The sequence below is a fragment of the Nomascus leucogenys genome, chromosome 4 (genome assembly GCF_006542625.1).
Source record: "Nomascus leucogenys isolate Asia chromosome 4, Asia_NLE_v1, whole genome shotgun sequence".
Lineage (NCBI taxonomy): Eukaryota > Metazoa > Chordata > Mammalia > Primates > Hylobatidae > Nomascus > Nomascus leucogenys.
Genome location: NC_044384.1, coordinates 29,302,913 through 29,322,537, shown reverse-complemented (window position 1 = coordinate 29,322,537; position 19,625 = coordinate 29,302,913). Strand labels below are relative to the sequence as shown.

The following is a 19,625-nucleotide window of genomic DNA, read 5'->3' as shown; positions in this document are numbered from 1 at the left end:
ATTTAGCAGGAGACAAGACAAGGGTAATCACCTCTGGCACCTGCACCCATCTAGATTAAGTAAATTTACTTAAATAAAGACCTTCCTTAGGACTGATCTTAGTTACAGATTAAAAGAAGTTAATCATTTACGTCTTTACACACAGGCACACTTACATGTAGACAGATAGCTTAGAAGGTATATAAGCTCTGGAAAACTTTGTAATTTTGAGTCGATTTGGCGATATTTTCCAGGCCTTTTCCCTGTACCCGGTTACCGAAATAAACTCTTCTTTCCCAGTTCATCATGAGAATAAGTAGCCCGACCCTTGGTTTGGCCCAGGAACACTTACAGAGGCTGTAAGACCCAGAAGACAGGGTCACTGTTTCTTCCACACAAACTTGGCTGCTCTTTGGAATTTTCTGGGGTGTTTTTACAAATACTAAGGCTTGTGCCTCATTTCCCCAGTGTCTGATTTCACCGACTTGAGGTGTACTGCAGGCACTAAGACTTGTAATAGCTGCCCCTGGCGACTCTAAGGTGCAGCAAATGTCGAAGACCATGTCTTGGCGACGCCAGGTCCCTGGCTGGGCTGCGATCAAGACCGCATGGCCCACTGACACCTCCCCGGACTGGTTAGCGCGGGAACAGCACCTCTGGGGCATCTTTTCGTCCGGAAGCCCCGCCTTCGCCCTCGCCCCGCCTTTCCCCGACTCGGCCACGCCTCCTTCCCGCCCAGCTGTGGCCCCGGATGACGCAAACCGGGAACAGCAGCTGAGCCTGCGCTTCGGAAGCATGGATGTGCGCCTGCGCTGCGCCAGGGCCCGGCGGGCGGTTTGAATTTTGCTCCGGGAGTGACGTCTCACCATCCCGGGCTTCCAGCGGAGACTGCTGTATCCGCGGCTGGAGACCCAGCGGCGAGTAGCCTTTTGCTCCTGGACGGACTCGAGGTTGGAGTCTGTGTTGGGGACCCTGCCTTCAGAAGCGCCTGAGGTAGCTTGCTTAGCGGCTGGGGGCCGCGGACCGCGCCGGGCATGGGGGAGGACGGGGCTGGACGCTGGGGTGGATGCTTTAGACCCTCCCCTTCTCTCTCACCCGCGGAGTAGGTGGGAAACTTGTTCTTTCCCATTTCTCTGCCTCCTTACCGATCCCAAACTGTGAAGCCCCAACCCCTCACAGCACAGGAAAAATGATTACCTGGGCCCATTTCTTTGGCAGTGTAACACATTTTTTAAAAATGTGTCCATATTTTGCGTGTTTAAAGAAAATACCAGTGTTGTCTTTACATATAAATAGTGCGTTTGTCCTCCTGAATCCTTAAGGAAAGGACCCAGGCTTATCCCCTTTACACTGGTTTGGGATCCATCGATGGCCGAAGGCTCTAAGACAAGTCAGTACGGTACCGTGATTAGAAACTGAATGTTGTAGAATTGAAAGAAATTGCTCTTGAATTTTTGTACTTAACCTTCAAAGACATGTGATTTACCTGACATTGACCATTCTTGGATTTCGAAAGTGAACAGAAATTTGTGTGGCTTTTCTTGTTATGAATATGTTTATATTTTTTTCTTCAGAGGCTTAAAGGATGGCCTCCTCAGATCTGGAACAATTATGCTCTCATGTTAATGAAAAGATTGGCAATATTAAGAAAACCTTGTCATTAAGAAACTGTGGTAAGTAAAACAGATTCCACTGAGTTTGTATATACAAAATGTATTTTGATTATTCCACTCTGAATGATATCTTTGCTTGGTTAAGTGATTGTATCTTAGGTAATTTTAGATTTTGAATAACGATTTTTTAAATAGTCCAATGTCATTTTGAATATTGTGGAGGATACTAAAAATGTAAGGTACATTGAACAATGAACTGAATATTCATTAGAACTATTTACTTATGTTTTTCTGAGACACATAGGCCAATGGTGAGATTTGAAGGTTATGTGGCATCCATGGTTCTACAGCTAAATAGAGATATAGTCGTGCGTTGCTAATGATGGAGATGTGTTCTGACAAAAGCGTTACATGATTTTGTCTTTGTGCAAACATCACAACATAGAATGTACGTAAATGTACACAAACCTAGATGGTACAGCCTACTACATATCTAGGCTATATAGCCTATTGCTCCTAGGCAACAAACCCGTATAGCATGTGACTGTACTGAATACCTTAGGCAAGTGTAACACAATGGTGAGTATTTGAGTATCTAAACATAGAAAAGATACAGTAAAAAATTAAAAATGGAACACCTGTATAGGCCACTTACCATTAATGGAGCTTGCAGAACTGGAAGTTGCTGTGGGTGAGACAGTGAGTGAATGTGAAGGCCTAGGACATCACTGTATACTACTGTAGACTTTATAAGTACTATACACTTATGCTACACTAAATTTTATAAAAAATAAAAAACTTTCTTCAATAATACATTAACCTTAGCTTACTATAACTTTTTTACTTAATAAACTTTTTAGTTTGGCTTAGCTTTTTTATTCTAATAACAGCTTAAAACAAATACATTGTACAGGTGTCCAAAAATAATTTTATATCTTTATGAGCTTTTTTCCTATTTTTTTTTTAACTTTTTAAAATTTTTTTGTCAAAAATGAATACACACACATTAACCTAGGCCTATGCAGGGTCAGGATCATCAACATCTGTCTTCCACATTCACATCTTGTTCCACTAGAAGGTTGTCAGGGGCAGTACCACACGTGGAGCAGTCATCTATGATAACAATGCCTTCTGGAATATCTCCTGAGGGACCTGCCTGAGACTGTTTTACAGTGAACTTTTTTTTTTTTAAATAAGTAGAAGGAGTACACTCTAAAATAACAATACAAAGTATTGTATAGTAAATAACATAAACTAGTAACCATTTATTATCAATTATTATGTACTATACATAATCGTATGTGCTGTACTTTTATAATACTGGCATTATAGTTTGTTTACACCAGCATCACCACAAACATGTGAATAATGCATTGCACCATGATGTTATGATGGCTCCGCTATCACAAGGCAATAGGAATGTTTCAGCTCCGTTATAATCTTATGGGGCCACTGTCATATTTGTGGTCCATTGTTGGCTGAATCACTGTTATGTGGCACATCACTGTGTTAAAAGGCAAGTAAAAAAAACTGATGTAGAGCTCCATAGAGGTAAAAGTAGTTCATAACCCATCTTAGAGCCTGCTTTGGAGGAAGCTTATTACTCTGTATCACTGGGAAATAACTAATTGAAAAGGAAGTAAATTATTTAAGCATCCATGAACTTGGAGATTGTAAGTACCTTTGAAAATATTTTGACGTGCTGAAATTGGATGATGCAATGAAAGTTCAGAGAAACAGATGATCCTTGTCAAATCTAAAGTGTTGCTTAAAGAATTATATACTCCCTAACCTTATCTGGGAGGGTAAAGGTTTATTGGCAGACAGAATTCCTTGTGCTGGGAAGGTTGTGTTGAACTTGTATTGTAGTTTGTATTATGAATTGGTAGTTTGAAAACTTTCTCAAATATGAAATTATAATGTTAGATAGGCCGTTTTGAATTATACCTCCCCTCCCAGGGACCTTGATATTCTCAGTCCTATATTGGTAACTACTAATAAAGGAGCCTCATACATTTCACAGTTTATGGTTCACATACTCTGGAAAGTTAAAGCTAAAGGGACTGTGGGTTCATCTGAAGGAGCCCCCTCACTTCACACCTGAGGAAACTGAGACTCTTGGAAGTCAGGTGGCTGGCCCAGGTCCCTCAGCTCATGAGTACTTGGTTGGGCAACAGTTTCTGTTTCTTGATTCCCATGTTAGTACTCTTTCTATTTTGTTGCCATTTTTATTGAAGTAATTTGTAAAAGACTTTTAGATGTTTAATAATTAGTCTTGTTTAAATTCACTTTCTGAGGTTATGATTACTCATGGATAAACAAATATAATTTGGAGATCTATAAAACTATCAAGCCTTGAATTCACATGACCCACCAAAGCATAGGCCTGGCCGAAGCAGTCAGACCCATTAGATCCTACACAGTTGTCAACTGTCATTTTTTATGGGGGGAGAATAATTTGTCTGTGTGGCTCCATAGCCTATAAAATAAAGCCTGGTAGTTTGTTTGCTACTTTGGCTTCTGTAACTGACTAGATTACTACATAAAAAGCAGTGGCCAGACACACACCTGTAATCCCAGCACTTTGGGAGGCCGAGGCAGGCGGATCGCTTGAGCTTAGGAGTTTGAGACCAGCCTGGTAACATAGTAAGACCCCGTTTCTACACAGAATAAAATATGAGCCAGGTGTGGTGGCGCTTACCTGTAGTCCCAGCTATTCAGGAGGCTGAGGCAGGAGGATTGCTTGAGCCTGGTAGGTTGAGGCTGCAGTGAGCTCTGATGGTGCCACTGAACTCCAGCCTCGGTGACAGAGCAAGACCCTGTCTCAAAAAAAAAAAAAAAAGTGGTAAACAACACCCTAAAATTTAGGTGACTAAAAGTTGAGATACCAGTGTATGGGGAAGAAATACTGTGTTCAACTAATTCTACTGAAATTATTCGCAGAGACATCAGTACTCTCATTTACTTATTAATTTGTTTTAGTTGTTATGAGCTGAGTGTCAAATGCAAGTAGCGTTGCTCTATTAGATAGAATGATATACTCCTCATGATGATGATGAATGGCAGTTAGCATTTACTGAGTATTAGGTTCTACACACAGGGCTAAGCCCATCTTATATGTACTTTCACCTATCTTCGCAGTAATGAGGTAGGTACTTGGTGTCTCTGACTTCAGGCCTTCTACCTGGTTCACTCTACTGCCTCCTTAATCTACAGATATTGCCAAAGTCTGCTTTTACTTATGTGTATGTCATTGTTAGATTGCTGGAAATGCAGATGGGAAGCTTCAATTATGAAGGTAGTTTTTCTTTTGTGCTTTTAATTTGCCCTTAAATTTTTTAAAAAACTACTTCTTTTATTTCTAGGGAGGAAGGGACTCTGATTTTCTCATCCATCTCAAATCTCTGAAAGTTGCTAGAGAGGGGTGCTAGGAGGTGGGATTGGGACTATGAGAATATACTACTTTATAAATGTCTTATGTTTGTTTTTGCCAGGTACCCAGGGTTATCACCAGCTTGTGACTTTTTATGTTACTTTGTCTGCTTAGGGGTGGTTTTGAATAGTGTGGATAGTGTTAATATGAATTCCAAATCCATATTACAAATTCTGAAAGAGAATTTCACCTCATCCTCACTCCTACCCCTTCCACACACACACTGAAGGGCCTGTCTAAAACATAAGCTTATTTCTCTGGTGAGTGATTACAACTTTCAATGAAAATATATTCATGAAGAAGAGTCCTAGCCTCATTTGAGATTCTCACTTCCAACACCCTGTGTTTTTAAAGCCCCAAAACCTTGGATCTTATCCCTATTAAAATCAAATATATTCCATTGCTGAGATTGACAACCTCCTGTCCAGCATTGCTCCACACTCCTCAGATTAGGGCTGCTGCAGCCTCAGCTCACACACACTGCCTGGTATGAGGGGGAACCACAGTTCCCTCTTCATATTGGAACCCTTGGAGATTTGCCTTTTTCTCGTGAAAGCTTAGCTGTGGATGTAGAAGGATGCTTGTTTTACCTAGCATTTTTAAGTGTTTTAATAAGTGGAGGAATTTGCCAGAAACAAAAGACGCAGGGGAGACATTGTCCTTGCCTCTCCCCTCCTTCTGTTCCATACTACTTAGAAATGAGGTCTCAAGATTGTCCATGGAGTCAGTTTCTAGGGGCTAAAGCAGTAGACCTTTTTCCACCCCTCTCTAAGGTACAGCTATCTGTTCCGAGAGTTCGCACGAGTACTTGTAGCTACTGCTTTTCTATACACTTTGTTTTCTATTTTATTTTTGTTTATAACAGGCCAGGAACCTACCTTGAAAACTGTATTAAATAAAATAGGAGATGAGATCATTGTAATAAATGAACTTCTAAATGAATTGGAATTGGAAATTCAGTATCAAGAACAAACTAACAATTCACTCAAGGTAATGTTTTCTAATGAGGAAGCAGTAAAAAGGCAATACATACAAACTCCCTAATCATTAAGTAATTCTTAAGGATGCTTTGTTTATAATGTTTTTGGTTTATAAATTATTAATGGTACAGTATGCCATTTATGTTTTATTTTCCTAGTATAATGGAATTTGGAGCTCCACAGCTACTTCTTTCTGCTGATGGCTAGTGGAATTGAACTTTACTAGAAAGGAGAGTTTGCTAATAATTCTTGGTAGCTTTAATTTAAACAATGATGTTCTAGTAGAGTGGTATTTAAAGAACACCTGCTTTGGGTGAGGAGATATGGATTCTTACCTTGGTGGTCCTTGGTACTCTCTGCCACCCTGAGAAAGCTATTTTACCGCTTGGGGTTTCAAGATCCTCATTTGAAAAAATAATGGATCATATTGAACTGTTTCTTAGCTCCCTTATATGTCTATATTTCTGTATTTTTATAAAAGGTAATAGAAGGGTTCTCAGGTAAAGAAAAACTTGAGCCTCATGCACATGCACATTTTATTCTAAACAAGCCTTCAAATTGACTTCAGCTAATAAAAGTACTTGTGCACTTCCTAATGGGGGAATAATCTGTACCATAATTATCTCACATTGTTAGAGCTGGGGAATTGCTCAGTGGGATTGAACAAGGGACCTCCCTGACCCCATTCAGCCTTATAATCCTTAAGGTCTGTAAAGATTGTTCAGCTATAGGAATGGGCATGATTATGCCTATCACTCTATTAGTCAAAATGGAATTGGTATCCATGAATGTCATTCACCTCTTCAAGGAAAAGACATTATATAAATTCAAAACAGAAACCATTGGGCATTTCAGTTCTAACCTGCCCAAGAATGTCCAGGGTTAGATGTGGCCCTAGAGAATGCTCAACTCAGAACTGAAGGCTATTTGGAATTTCTGTTCACATTGTGATTGGGAGCCAGAGGCGGGAATCCAAAGGCAAAAAATATTTTGCTTATTAAAATGTGTATGAGTTCATAGCCTCAAGTTCTAGTAAAAGTTAGAGACCAAAACACCCCAGCTATCAAGTAGAAATTTTCATTAAGCTGACATGTAGGTAGCCCACAGTGGAAGTCATCCTAAAGCAGCATCTCATGCTTGCCAGCTGGGTGTATTACCACGCTGTGATAATATGGTTGCTGTTACACAGGTAACACTGGGGAGCATTTGGTAAGCCAACAAAAGCAATTTATGAGAATGAAAAACATAAGTTCTTTATATATTTTTTAGTTATCTCCGAAGATTAAAGTATTTGAGAAAGACTTAACTTCAGTCCTGCTTTGTAATTGCAATGTGATTATAGTGATTGTTCTCTGAAAAAAATCTAGTAGAGAAAAATATTACCACCATCCAAAAACAGCTCTAGAAACCAATTTTTTATTGCTGGATTCATTGCTTTTTCACTTCATTCTGCATTTTCGGTACTCACAGTCAATGTGATTTTTTTTTTTTTTTTTTTTTTTTTTTTTTTTTTTTTTTTTTTTTTTTTTTTTGAGATGAGCCTTTCTCTGTCGCCCAGGCTGGAGTGCAGTGGCACAATCTCAGCTCACTGCAACCTCCTCCTCTCAGGTTCAAGCAATTCTCCCCCCTCAGCCTCCTAAGTAGCTGGGACTACAGGTGCGTGCCACCACGCCCGGCTAATTTTTTGTATTTTTAGTAGAGACGGGGTTTCACAGTGTTAGCGAGGATGGTCTCCATCTCCTCACCTCGTGATCCACCCACCTCAGCCTCCCAAAGTGCTGGGATTACAGGCGTGAGCCACCGTGTCCAGCCACAGTCACTGTGATTATGTTCACTGTTTTCCCTGCTCTTTAGAGTATCTTAAAACACACATGGGGAGGACAGAGACTTATTTGTGAGCATTTTTAAATTTTAGGAACTCTGTGAATCTCTTGAAGAAGATTACAAAGACGTAGAACATCTTAAAGAAAACATTCCTTCCCATTTGCCTCAAGTAACAGTAACCCAGAGCTGGTAAGTGTATTTATAATTATTTTTGCTATCTGGATTTATAAACCCATGAAAACAAGTTCTTCAAAGCCTTTTGTTCTTTCATGTGCTTGCAGTTTTGTCAGCGATGATCTAGTTTTTTGTCACCTATACTAAAAACAGTATTTCCATGTTCACCAGTTTTCTTATCTTGGGGTCTCTGAGGAAAATCTAACACTTCTTTCCCAGTTTGCCAAGGGCAAGTCTCTCTAGCCTCTCTTTTTTCACTCATTTCTTTCCCTGAGAGCAGTTTGTCAACTGTCGTTTGTTCCTTGACATTTTAGGCAGGTTAATTTTTTGTTATGAGTATAGTACATTGAGTAGTGTTCTTGATCTCTGCCTACTAGATTCTGGTAGCATCCCTCCATCCCACCCATTCATGGCAATGAAAAATGTCTCCAGACATTGCCAAATGCCTCTGAGGGCAAAATCTTCTCCGACCTTTGAGAACCACTGCCTTTGGGTAAAAATAAGCTTAAGGAAGTTACCATTTTAAAAATAGCTAAAGAGGCTGGGCACAGTGGCTCAGGCCTATAATCCTAGCATTTTGGGAAGCCAAGGCAGGCAGATTGCTTGAGCCCAGGAGTTTGAGACTAGCCTGGGCAACATGGTGAAACCCCATCTCTGCTAAAAATACAAAAAATTAGCCAGACACAGTGGCACACCCCTGTAGCCCCAGCTACTCAGGGAGCTGAGGCGGGAGGATTGCTTGAGCCTGGCAGGTCAAGACTGCAGTGAGCCCTGATGGTGCTACTGCACTCCAGTCTGGGCAACAGAGTAAGATCCTGCCTCAAAATAAAAAAAATAAATAAATAAAAGCCAAAGGAACAATAAGCTTAGCTCTTTTTTCCCCTCAAATGTCCATCCTCTCTCTCTCCCCTCTTACAAGTCATGTCTGTGCTTCGGCTTTTTCCCCGAGGCCCTAACACCTGGCTTTTGGCTGTCATTGCCACCACACCTAGGGTGGTTGAAGGTCACGAAGAGGTCAAAAATTGCTCGTCAGCCCTGGTTCTACTTCTAAGATTTCATTTTGCATACTGCCTTTTTGTTTTTGAAATTCTGTTTTCTGCACTGCCACTGTGCTTTCTTAGTTGTCAGCCCACTTCTCTGACTTGGCTGCCTCCTTTTTCTCTCCCCTCTTTTAAATTATAGATCTCTCTTACCTGCTTTACTCATTCTTACCTAACTCCACTGTTAATGCTCTCAAATGTCCAGCTGTAGCCTTGATATGACTTCTAGTTCCAGCGATTTAATGGCCTGCTATTTTCTCCTCAAACTTTGCATCTCGAAGACCTGGCTCTCTTGTTACCCACATATCCTCCCATTACCTCGGCGAGGACTTGGCATCTTTATCCTGTCTTGCTCTTTCTCAGCCATTACCTGTCACTGGACATCCAGCAAGAATTTGATCAGGGGAATAGGAAGAATTTTCTTCTAAGCTCACTATGGCCTAGCTTCAACTCTCAGAGATGGGTCAGAGCAGAACCTTTCTGTAAGTCAAAATGGTTATTTTCAGCTGATAAACACAGCAGGGCATAAGGGAGCCAATCAGGTGCTTCCTCAACACAAGGTCAAGACAAACAAGTACAGGTATGATTCAGCCAGTCTCACAGTGGAATCTCATATGTTAGGATTCACAGAAGGATTATGGTGCATTGGGCATCTTTATCTTGACAGCGTGCAGCATGGCCGAGTCACACCACCTCAGTGAGGCTGGTTGCCATCTGTGTCTGGCATTTGACTGTCATCTTGGGATCTCGCTTCCTGCCTTTCTGGAGATTCCCGTGGCTTGCTCCTGAGGCCATCCTCCCACTCATAATTCCAGGGCTTTGCTTAACTTCTAAGCTTTATATTATGTAACATTTCTTGTTACCTTTTTATTATACAAATAATACATGTTGCTAGGAAGTGTTTGTTGTCAGAAAATAAAACTCATCTGTAATTCTACCATTCAGATAAGATAGGGTATAGCTTTCCAGATTTTACTTAACTACACATAATAACAGGTATAAGAAATATTACAGGTATTTCTTATACCTGTTATTATGTGTAGTTATAGCAGCCGCCTACTGTTTCTTATATCTGGTGTCATCTTTCCTGTGTCTTGACTTGCTGCTGGCAACATCCCTGGCAGTTGAGGAACCTAGAAGCTATAGTGTGTTTCTAGACTTTGTTTGCTAGTGGGACAGGAGCTATATTAGTAGGCTTCTCACTCGCTCTAAAAATTGAGCAGATCGAATCCAGGGGTGACCCATGATCATTGCTGGCAGCTAAAATGACTCTGCGATACACAGGGACTGACATGAGCAACCATCAGGATAAATTAGAATAAATAGAAGTCCAAGATAACTGATTTCGATTGATTGGATGTTCAGGAAGAGCTAAGGTAGGAAGCTAAGGTAAGAAGCTAAGCGTAAGTTAATTATGTTTGAGGAGCTGGTGGGACAACTGACGAAGATATCATGTTACACGTAAATAAATATAGCTATATTACTGAAGATTTGGGAACTTAATTTTTCAACATTTCCTTCACCGTTTAGATTTTCATGAACAATAGACATAGGGATAGAAAAAAATGTTGGCAATAAGATTATAACAGGATGAGTTACGTATTTAATATTATTTTCAGTTGAGAAAGCTTTGCAGTATGCTGCTTATTTCTGACAATTGCCTGTATGTATGTACATCTCTATTCTGTAGTGTTAAGGGATCAGATCTTGATCCTGAAGAACCAATCAAAGTAGAGGAACCTGAACCCATAAAGAAGCCTCCCAAAGAACAAAGAAGTATTAAGGAAATGCCATTTATAACTTGTGATGAATTCAATGGTGTTCCTTCGTAAGTATTTAAGATAAATAATGTTCAACCCCTTAATAAACATAAATGATCGTTTAAATCATAAAGCTTAATTATATTAATTGTAATATGCTATGTTCAAATATTGATCTTTTTAAAAAGTTTCACATTATACTATGAAAATGCAGTAAATTTTTTGAAGATTTTTGTTGTAAAACCCCTTCATAGAGAGATCAAGAGATGGATCAGTTCATTGCTTAAGTCCTATCTTGGACCTTTTTGTGTTACAGATTACCAATCATATTATAGAAGTAGCCTCAGTTTTGTGGTAATTTTAAGGAAATTGAGTGTGTTGTGTAGAATTGAGAATGAGAATGGACAGTGTTGTGTTTGGTTTCCATTTGTGCATTGTACCCCATGCTTGTTTGAGCCTGTGCTATATTCCAGACCCTGGGTCACTCAGAATAGAGGAATGAATAAGACAAAATGCTTCCCCCAGAGGGGGTTCTCCCTTGCCTCTTACATATGGCAATAATGGGGAACCAATTATGAAAATCCACATTTTTAAACTCATAATTCCAGGGCTTTGCTTAACTTCTACGCTTCATATTATATTACATTTCTTGTTACCTTTTTATTATACGAATAATACATGTTGCTAGAAAGTGTTTGTTGTCAGAAAGTAAAACTCATCTGCAATTCTACCATTCAGATAAGATAGGGTATAGCTTTCCAGATTTTATTTGACTATACATATGTAACAGATATTTCTTATACCTGTTATTATAGCAATGTAGTTATACTGTAAATACAACTTACTATCCTTTTATTGTGAAAATTTTTCTATCATTTATAGTCATATAATATATAGCTATCCAGTAACTTATTGTAGCATTTCCTCATTACGTATTTGGGTTGACTTTATTGTTACAAATAATGGTACAATGAAATATCTTTTAGACAAGGCTGTTTTGCAATTTTTTTATTTCCTTGGGATAGAGTCTTAGGAGGAGAGTCCCTGAGGCAAAGATCATGATTATTTTGCCTTCTAGAGAGCTTTTCATACCAGTTTGTTTTGGCTGTTGTTTTATTTAATAAAGAATGTTTCTTAGAACCTTTGTTAGGTTTACAGAAAAATTGAGCAGATAGTACAGTGTTCTCATACCACTTCTTCCCTGCACACGGTTTTCCCTAGTAACAGAGCATTGTTATGACATATCTGTTACAGTTGTCAAACCAATATTGATACATTACTATTAACTACCATCCTTAGTTTATGTTAGGATTTATTCTGTGTTGTACCTTCTATGGGTTTTGACAAATGCATAATGTCACGTGTCTACCATTACGGTATCATACAGAAGAATTTCACTATCCTAAAAAGTTTCACTGTCCTAAAAGTGCCTTGTATCCCACCTCTTTCTATCTCCCACTGAACCCCAGAATGTTATATGGTTAGAGTCATACAGTATGTAGCCTTCTCTGACTGGCTTCTTTTACTTAGAAGTAAGGATTTATGATCCCTTGTATCTTTTTGTGGTTTGATAGCTCATTTCTTTTTAACACTAAATAGTACTCCATTGTATGGATGTACTGGTTTGTTTATTCATTCACCTACTGAAGCAATCTTAGTTCCTTCCAGTTTGGTGCAACTATGAATAAAGCTGCTAAAAACATTCATGTGCAGGTTTCGTGTAGACATAAGTTTTCAACTCATTTGGGTAAATACTTAGGAGTGTAACTGCTGAATCATGTAAGAGTATGTTCAGTTTTGTAAAAACCTGCCCATGGCTATACCATTTTGCATTCCCACTAGCAATGACAGAACATTCCTCTTGCTCCACATACTCTTTATCATTTGGTATTGTCAGTGTTCTGGATTTTAGCCACTCTAATAGGTGTATAGTGGTATCTAATTATTTTACTTTACAATTCCCTAGTGACATTTGACATTGAGCATCTTTTCAGCAAGTACTACAGTCCTCTGCTCTACCAGCTGAGCTATCAAAGGGAGTGCTGAGCATCTTTTCATATCGATATACTTATTTTCCATTTGCATATCTTTGATGAGATATCTGTTCAGGTCTTGAGTCTGTTTTTAAAGTGGGTTGTTTGTTTTCTTCTCATTAAATTTTAAGAGTTCTTTGCATATCTTTCTTCCTCTCCTCTGGTATTCCCATTATGTGTATGTTATACTTTTTTTGATTGCCTCACAGTTCTTGGGTTTTCTGTTCTTTTTTGTATTTCTCTTTGCATTTTAGTTTGGGAAGTATCTATTGATGTTATCTATTGATGTATCTTCAAGTTCACTGATTCTTTCTTTAGCTGAGTCTAGTCTGCTGATGGAGCCCATCAAAGGCATTCTTCATTTCTGTTAGAGTTCTTTATTTTTAGCATTTCCTTTTGATTCTTCTGTAGAGTTTCCATCTCTGCTTTGTCTGTCTATTCTTGTATTTTATCCTTTTTCCATTAGAGTCCTTAGCATATTAAACATAGTTGAGTTAGTGGTTTGATACTTCCAAAATCTCTGTCATTTCTCACTCTGCTTCTGATGCTCTCAGCATGTGTTTTTATCTTATGCCTAGTAATTTTTGTTGAAAGCAGGACAAGATGTATCTGGATAATAGGAACTGAAGTAAATAGGCTTTTAGTGTGAGATTTTATGTTGATATGTCTAGGAGCTGGGCTATGTTTAATGGTTGCTACAGTTGTAAATGTCAGAAGCTTCAATTTCTTCTAGTTCCCATTTATTTTTTTTTGTTTTGTTTTGTTTTGTTTTTGAGATGGAGTCTTGCTCTGTCGCCCAGGCTGGAGTGCATTGGAACGATCTCAGCTCACTGCAAGCTCTGCCTCCCGAGTTCACGCCATTCTCCTGCCTCAGCCTCCAGAGTAGCTAGGACTACAGGTGCCCACCACCACCACGCCAGGCTAATTTTTTGTATTTTTAGTAGAGACGGGGTTTCACCATGTTAGCCAGGATGGTCTCAATCTCCTGACCTCATGATCCGCCCGCCTCGGCCTCCCAAAGTGCTGGGATTACAGGCATGAGCCACCGTGCCTGGCCTTATTTCCCATTTTTTTTGTCTTCTCTGTTGTCTTTGGGTTTCCTTAGAAATTTTTTCTTAATCGATTCTGTGTCTTGTAGCTTGCTAAGTGTTAGTTCACTAATACATTCCTGTAACCTTGTTGTAGTGTGGTAAGGTGTTGGAGAGAAGCATTCTAGAATCTTATGATTAAATCTCAGGCTTTTTAGGGGTACTGCATCTCTGGCCTGTGACCTTCTAAGGTGTTTCTTAGCTAGACGGGGCTGAAATCATCTAATTACCCTTCCCCTAGGTCAGATAAGGTTCTAGTCAAGTAGTTTTCCTTGAGGGCAGGTCTTTGTTTTGGATAACAGAACTGCTCTACTTTTCCCTGGCCTATTTCAAAATAATTACTTTTTCCCTCCTCTTGCTGATGCTCAAGAGAATTTTTCTCTGATCTTCATTTTGAAAACTTGGGGGGAAGGCAGGGGTGGTTCCTGGAAGTAAAACTCATGAAAGTATGGGGGGCTTCCTAAACTGGATCCCCAGGAGTTAAATCTCAAGCTAGTTCAAACAGAGCCTTAGCAGTTTGTCCGTTACTATTTAAATGTTCCTACAGTTACTCACTCCAGTGGTTTCTGTTCCTAGGAAGCTGTCATTCTCTGCATTTGTTTGTCTCTCCTGTCTTGGGGGCAGTGTTTGGTCCTGTGACCTCAATTCTCTGAGAAGAGTTACCAACTTTCAGTTTGCTCGTTGTGAGGACAGGAATGACAGTTTCCAAGCTCTTGACATGTCTGAGTGTTGCATACCAGTTTTTACTCCTGTTGGTAGCATGTGAGAATGCCCAACCTAATCGCACACCTGCTAGTGTTACCTACTACTTAAAAATTGCTACCAATTAGCCACTTGAAAAATACCTGGCTCTTTCACAAGTCCAAGACTAGTGATGACGTTGACATTGCTCTTTCGTCTTTTTCTGGGGGGGAGAGGGTCATTTTGTCATTTCCTTTACCTTTTTTTTTTTTCTACTTTTTTTGTTTTTGAGACAGTCTCACTGTCCCCCAGGCTGGAGTGCAGTGGCATGATCTCGGCTCACTGCAAGCTCTGCCTCCTGGGCTCAAGCAATTTCTCATGGTTCAGCCTCCCAGGTAGCTGGGACCACAGGCGTGTGCCACCACACCCAGCTAATTTTTCTATTTTTAGTAGAGATGGGGTTTCACCATGTTGGCCAGGCTGATCTCAAACTCCAGACCTCAAGTGATCCACCTGCCTCGGCCTCCCAAAGTGCTGAGATTACAGGTGTGAGCCACCACACTAGCAGTCATTTCCTTTATCGACAGCTTTATTTTCATGAAAACTGTTTGATGCTCTGATGCTATTCAACTTTGGTCTTTGTTGTTGTTGCTCATTGGCTGAGCTAATGTGAAGAGCAGATGGCTGTGAGGAACAGTGGAGTAAAGGATTTTTGGAAAATGCTTCCATGAAGAGCTAGTGGAAGGAAATTAGAATGGTCATGGTAGAGTATTCATTTTTCAACTAGGGGTTATTTAATGAATGAGAAATGAAGTTAGAAGATTAGGGTAAAAAAATCATGTTTTCCAAGAATAGAGTTTTTATTTACTTTAAAACAAGTAGTGCTGAGAGTAGAGTTAAAGTGGAAAACATTGAAAGAGATTAGGGGATGAGTAGTTGAGGAATTGAAGGTGGTAGTTGAGAAGATGTGAAGGAATTCATAAGTGCATTGTGGAGAACTAGGGTGGAGAACTGGGGTATAAGAGTTTGTAGAAATTGTGGTTAGAAAAAACAGGACAGCAAAAATGAATTTAGAAAAGAGGAATAATGAAATGAGTGTTTTTTGGAAATACGAACATTTTCTTTTAAATAAACTTCTGTATCATTGTATCAAGGAACTTTTGACTAAAAAGCTGCTACTTTGAATAGAAGTGAAGGACAGAGCTTAACCTACTGAACTTACAATTTGTTGAAGAGACAAATCGAAGCAAATCATCAGGTTTTGTTTTTGGTGTGTTCAAAACGTTCAAAATTGAGAGTCTCCTATTTTTGTGTTCTAAGGCTCCATGGTGACTGGGAGGACGGACAAGAGGGAGGTTGAAGAGTAGAATTCAGAGTGAAAGAGACAGTGCTCTAAGGGAACTTGAGCTAGCGCATAGAAAACATCATGGCTACGCCTTGGTTCTCCTCAGCCCAGGCAGCTTCGTCACTCACTCTTGTACATCCCCTACCCCATCAGTTCTCCTTTATCTTAATTTGCATTGTCAACTTTGTTGTGGTCTTCTTTGTTGCCCTTCATCTTCCTTTCCTCCTCCTCCTCCTTTTTTTCTCTTTCTTTCTCTGAACAAGTAATAGTTTTTGCATAGCACTAGAGTGCTGTAAGTTGTATAATTTATTAATATTTAAGTTTTTCCTTTGCTCACAAACATTTAAAAATGTTTAAATAAACATGTTACGGTTAATCAGTCCATTTGAATCAGAATTTGAGAGCTTATTTAAAATTATAATATCAGTTCTCCATAGGTAAACAAGAGAGGTTAATAATTAGAGAAGGTAAGCACCGATATGTTGTCACCTCTATTTAATTATTCAGCTCTCTGGTTTATTTGGAAGTTGATATAAGATTGTTTTTGTAAAGGGTACTGTAGTTTTACTATTGTACAAAGTCATCATACTTATGTTTTTCAAGGAAAGTAATTTTGTATGATGATTCCTTAAAACAATAATTAACCATATAGTTTTTTACAGGTACATGAAATCCCGCTTAACCTATGATCAAATTAACGATGTTATTAAAGAAATCAACAAGGCAGTAATTAGTAAATATAAAATCCTACATCAGCCAAAAAAGTCTATGAATTCTGTGACCAGAAATCTCTATCACAGATTTATTGATGAAGAAACGAAGGATACCAAAGGTAAAATGGCAGCATATATATGTGTACATGTGAACTGTTCAGAGTATAACTAAATCATGAGAAATGTAGCTAGTTCTAGAAAATTCTAAATCTAGAGTGTTAATTCCCAACCAGGAGCAGTTATCCTACCAGGGGACATTTTACCATGTCTGGAGACATTTTTGATTGTTACAGCTGGGTGCTCCTGGCATCTAGTAGGTAGAGGCCAGGGATGCTGCCATAACAGTTGGCAGTGCATAGAATAGCACCCACAAAATGAATTCTCTGGCTCACAGTGTCTGTAGGTGCTAAGCCTGAGAAACATTGCTTTAGAGTCTATTGTGAAACTATGCCCAATGTTTTAAGAAATTGAATAGTAATGATAACAGCTAGTCCTGTTGATATAGCTACTTACTGTATGGCAGAGAGTGTGCCAAGAGCTTCAATCCTTACAACACCCATATCACTTACTATTATTACTCCCAATTTGCAGACTAGGCAAAGAGAGCTTAACTTACTTGTCCAAGGTCATCCAGTTAAATGATAGCAGTGTTATGGGTTTTATTCTTATAACCACTATGCCATGTTGCCTCTTGAAAAGTGAATTGTTCAAGTGATACCAACAGATAGCTAGTGACCTAATATCATGCATGCAACTTCTATTGATAGAATAATTATTATTTTAGCAAGAATACTAGTTCTTGGTTTTATTGGATACTAACAGTAAAAACGATTAATACCATTCATATTCACAACTTAATGTATTAAAGACTCTTTTGCAAGTTGGCCTTATAAAAATTAGCACTAATATCTTTATTTTTAGGTCGTTATTTTATAGTGGAAGCTGATATAAAGGAGTTCACAACTTTGAAAGCTGACAAGAAGTTTCACGTGTTACTGAATATTTTACGACACTGCCGGAGGCTATCAGAGGTCCGAGGGGGAGGACTTACTCGTTATGTTATAACCTGAGTCCCTTGTGAACTTTTGAACGTACCAACAGGGTATAGAGTGTAGAGGCTATTTCTATAATTTTCTTATATATAATTTTTTTAACTTTTAATCTTTTTTGTTTCCTTTTTTTTTTTTTTTGAGACAGGATCTTGCTTTGTCACCCATGGTCTTGCTTTGTCACGCAGGCTAGAGTGCAGTGGCACAAACATGGCTCACTGCAGCCTCAACCTCCCAGGCTCAAGTGATCCTCCCACCTCAGCCCCCTGAATAGCTGGGACTACAAGTGTGCACCACCATGCCTGGCTAATTTTTGTATTTTTTGGAGAGATGGGGTTTCACCATGTTGCCTAGGCTGGTGTTGAGCTCCTGAGCTCGAACGATCCACCCTCCTCAGACTCCCAAAGTGCTGGGATTACAGGCGTGAGCCACCGCGCCCAGCCAAGCTTATGTATTTTCAAGATTCACCTCCTCTCACCAAATATTTAACTACCTGCTGAATACACCTCTGTATTAGGCACATAGTGGAACTAAAAAATGCTCATGTCCAGTTTTTGTGTTGAGTGGACAATGCTGCAGACCTTAATAAGATTGGGTACAGATCGGCATGCGCCTGTAGTCCCACCTACTCAGGAGAATTGCTTGAACCCAGGAGGTGGAGGTTGCAGTGAGCCGAGATCACGCCACTGCACTCCAGTCTGGGCAACAGAGCAAGACTCCATCTCAGAAAAAAAAGAAAAAAGAAAAAAAAGATTGGGTACAGATGTGATACTGGAAGAAAAAGATCAAGATGATGAGGTTAGGATACCCAGGCCCTTTGGACTTAAAGATCATTAGTGTCTAAATTCCATCGATGGCATTTCAGTCTATAGGTAAACTTCCTGGAAGCTGGATTTGGAGACAGTTTATCATCTGATTATTGGGCTTTCCTATAGGTCCTTAGGGAGCAGCTTACCTGAAATGCATTTAGTGTACACCAGTCTGTAAACTTCAACCTGTAATGAAGGTGTAATAAATGTACATTGAGTTGATGTGATAATGTGATATAATAAGAAATATATATTTGATCTTCCTATCCAGTTTCTTGTTCAGAGCTCCTAAAACCCTTGTAATTTCCAAAGTGATGGAGTACATCTTTTGTTCTAATATTTGGTCTTTGACCCCAGTTCCTGACACAAAGCTCCTAAATTCCTTTGAATTTCCTAGTGATAGGAGAATTTTTTGTTCTAATGAGGTAACTCTTGATGGGCACCTGGATAACTCAGGATGGGGGCTGCTCACAAAGACCACATCATGATTGGAAGTTTCAAACTTTCAGTCTCCCACCTCCGGAGAGGGGAGAGGGGCTGGAGATTGAGTGAATAACCCATCAAGCCTATGTCAACAAGACATAATCCCTTAACTATGGAATTCAGGGAGCTTCAGGGTTGGCAAACATTTTGATGTGCCAGGAAGGTGATGCACTCCAGCTTTATGAAGTCAGCAAGTCCTGTGCTCAGGACACTTCTGGACCTTGCCCCAGGTACCCCTTCATCTGGCTGTTGTTCATCTGTATCCTTTGTAGTAGGCTTAAAATAAACTGGTAAACACAAGTAAAGCATTTCCCTGAGTTCTGTATTGCCGTATCAAATTATCAAACCTGAGGAGGGGGTTGTGGGAACCCCCATGTGTAGCCATGTTGGACAGAAGTATGGGCAACCTGGGGACCTGCTAGTTGTGATTGGTGTTTGAAGTTCGGGACAGTTTTATGGGACTGAGCCCTTAATCTGTGGGGTCTGCATCAACTCTAGGTATTTAGTGTCAGAATTGAATTAAATACGGGATACTCTGTTGGTGTCTAGAGAGTTGGAAAATTGGTTGGGATAGGGAAAAAACCCCCATACATTTGGTGTCAGAAATATTATGTGAATGTA

General features: G+C 39.5%; 1 protein-coding gene across 2 annotated transcripts; it reads left to right on the top strand.

The window, feature by feature from the left end:
• Positions 1–764: 764 nt before the first annotated feature.
• SKA1 (spindle and kinetochore associated complex subunit 1) lies at positions 765–18,036 on the top strand. 2 transcript variants are annotated; one of them, XM_030810098.1, is made up of 7 exons: positions 765–972; positions 1,554–1,652; positions 5,891–6,015; positions 7,921–8,018; positions 10,734–10,871; positions 16,613–16,782; positions 17,585–17,792. In XM_030810098.1, the coding sequence occupies exons 2-7, from the start codon at positions 1,565–1,567 to the stop codon at positions 17,731–17,733; spliced, it is 768 nt and encodes a 255-aa protein (XP_030665958.1). In that variant the 5' UTR covers positions 765–972; positions 1,554–1,564; the 3' UTR covers positions 17,734–17,792. The 2 variants fall into 2 exon arrangements, with proteins under 2 accessions (XP_030665958.1, XP_030665959.1); XM_030810099.1 differs by lacking the exon at positions 10,734–10,871 and having other exon boundaries at positions 765–929; positions 17,585–18,036.
• Positions 18,037–19,625: the final 1,589 nt, after the last annotated feature.

What these genes read in the sequence shown, in the direction of transcription:
- SKA1 (XM_030810098.1), top strand. Translation starts at nt 1,565, where the DNA reads ATGGCCTCCTCAGATCTGGAACAATTATGCTCTCATGTTAATGAAAAG. An exon ending in AAACTAACAATTCACTCAAG is followed by an intron (nt 6,016 to 7,920) that starts GTAATGTTTTCT and finishes TTTAAATTTTAG; the next exon opens with GAACTCTGTGAATCTCTTGA. An exon ending in AGAAACGAAGGATACCAAAG is followed by an intron (nt 16,783 to 17,584) that starts GTAAAATGGCAG and finishes CTTTATTTTTAG; the next exon opens with GTCGTTATTTTATAGTGGAA.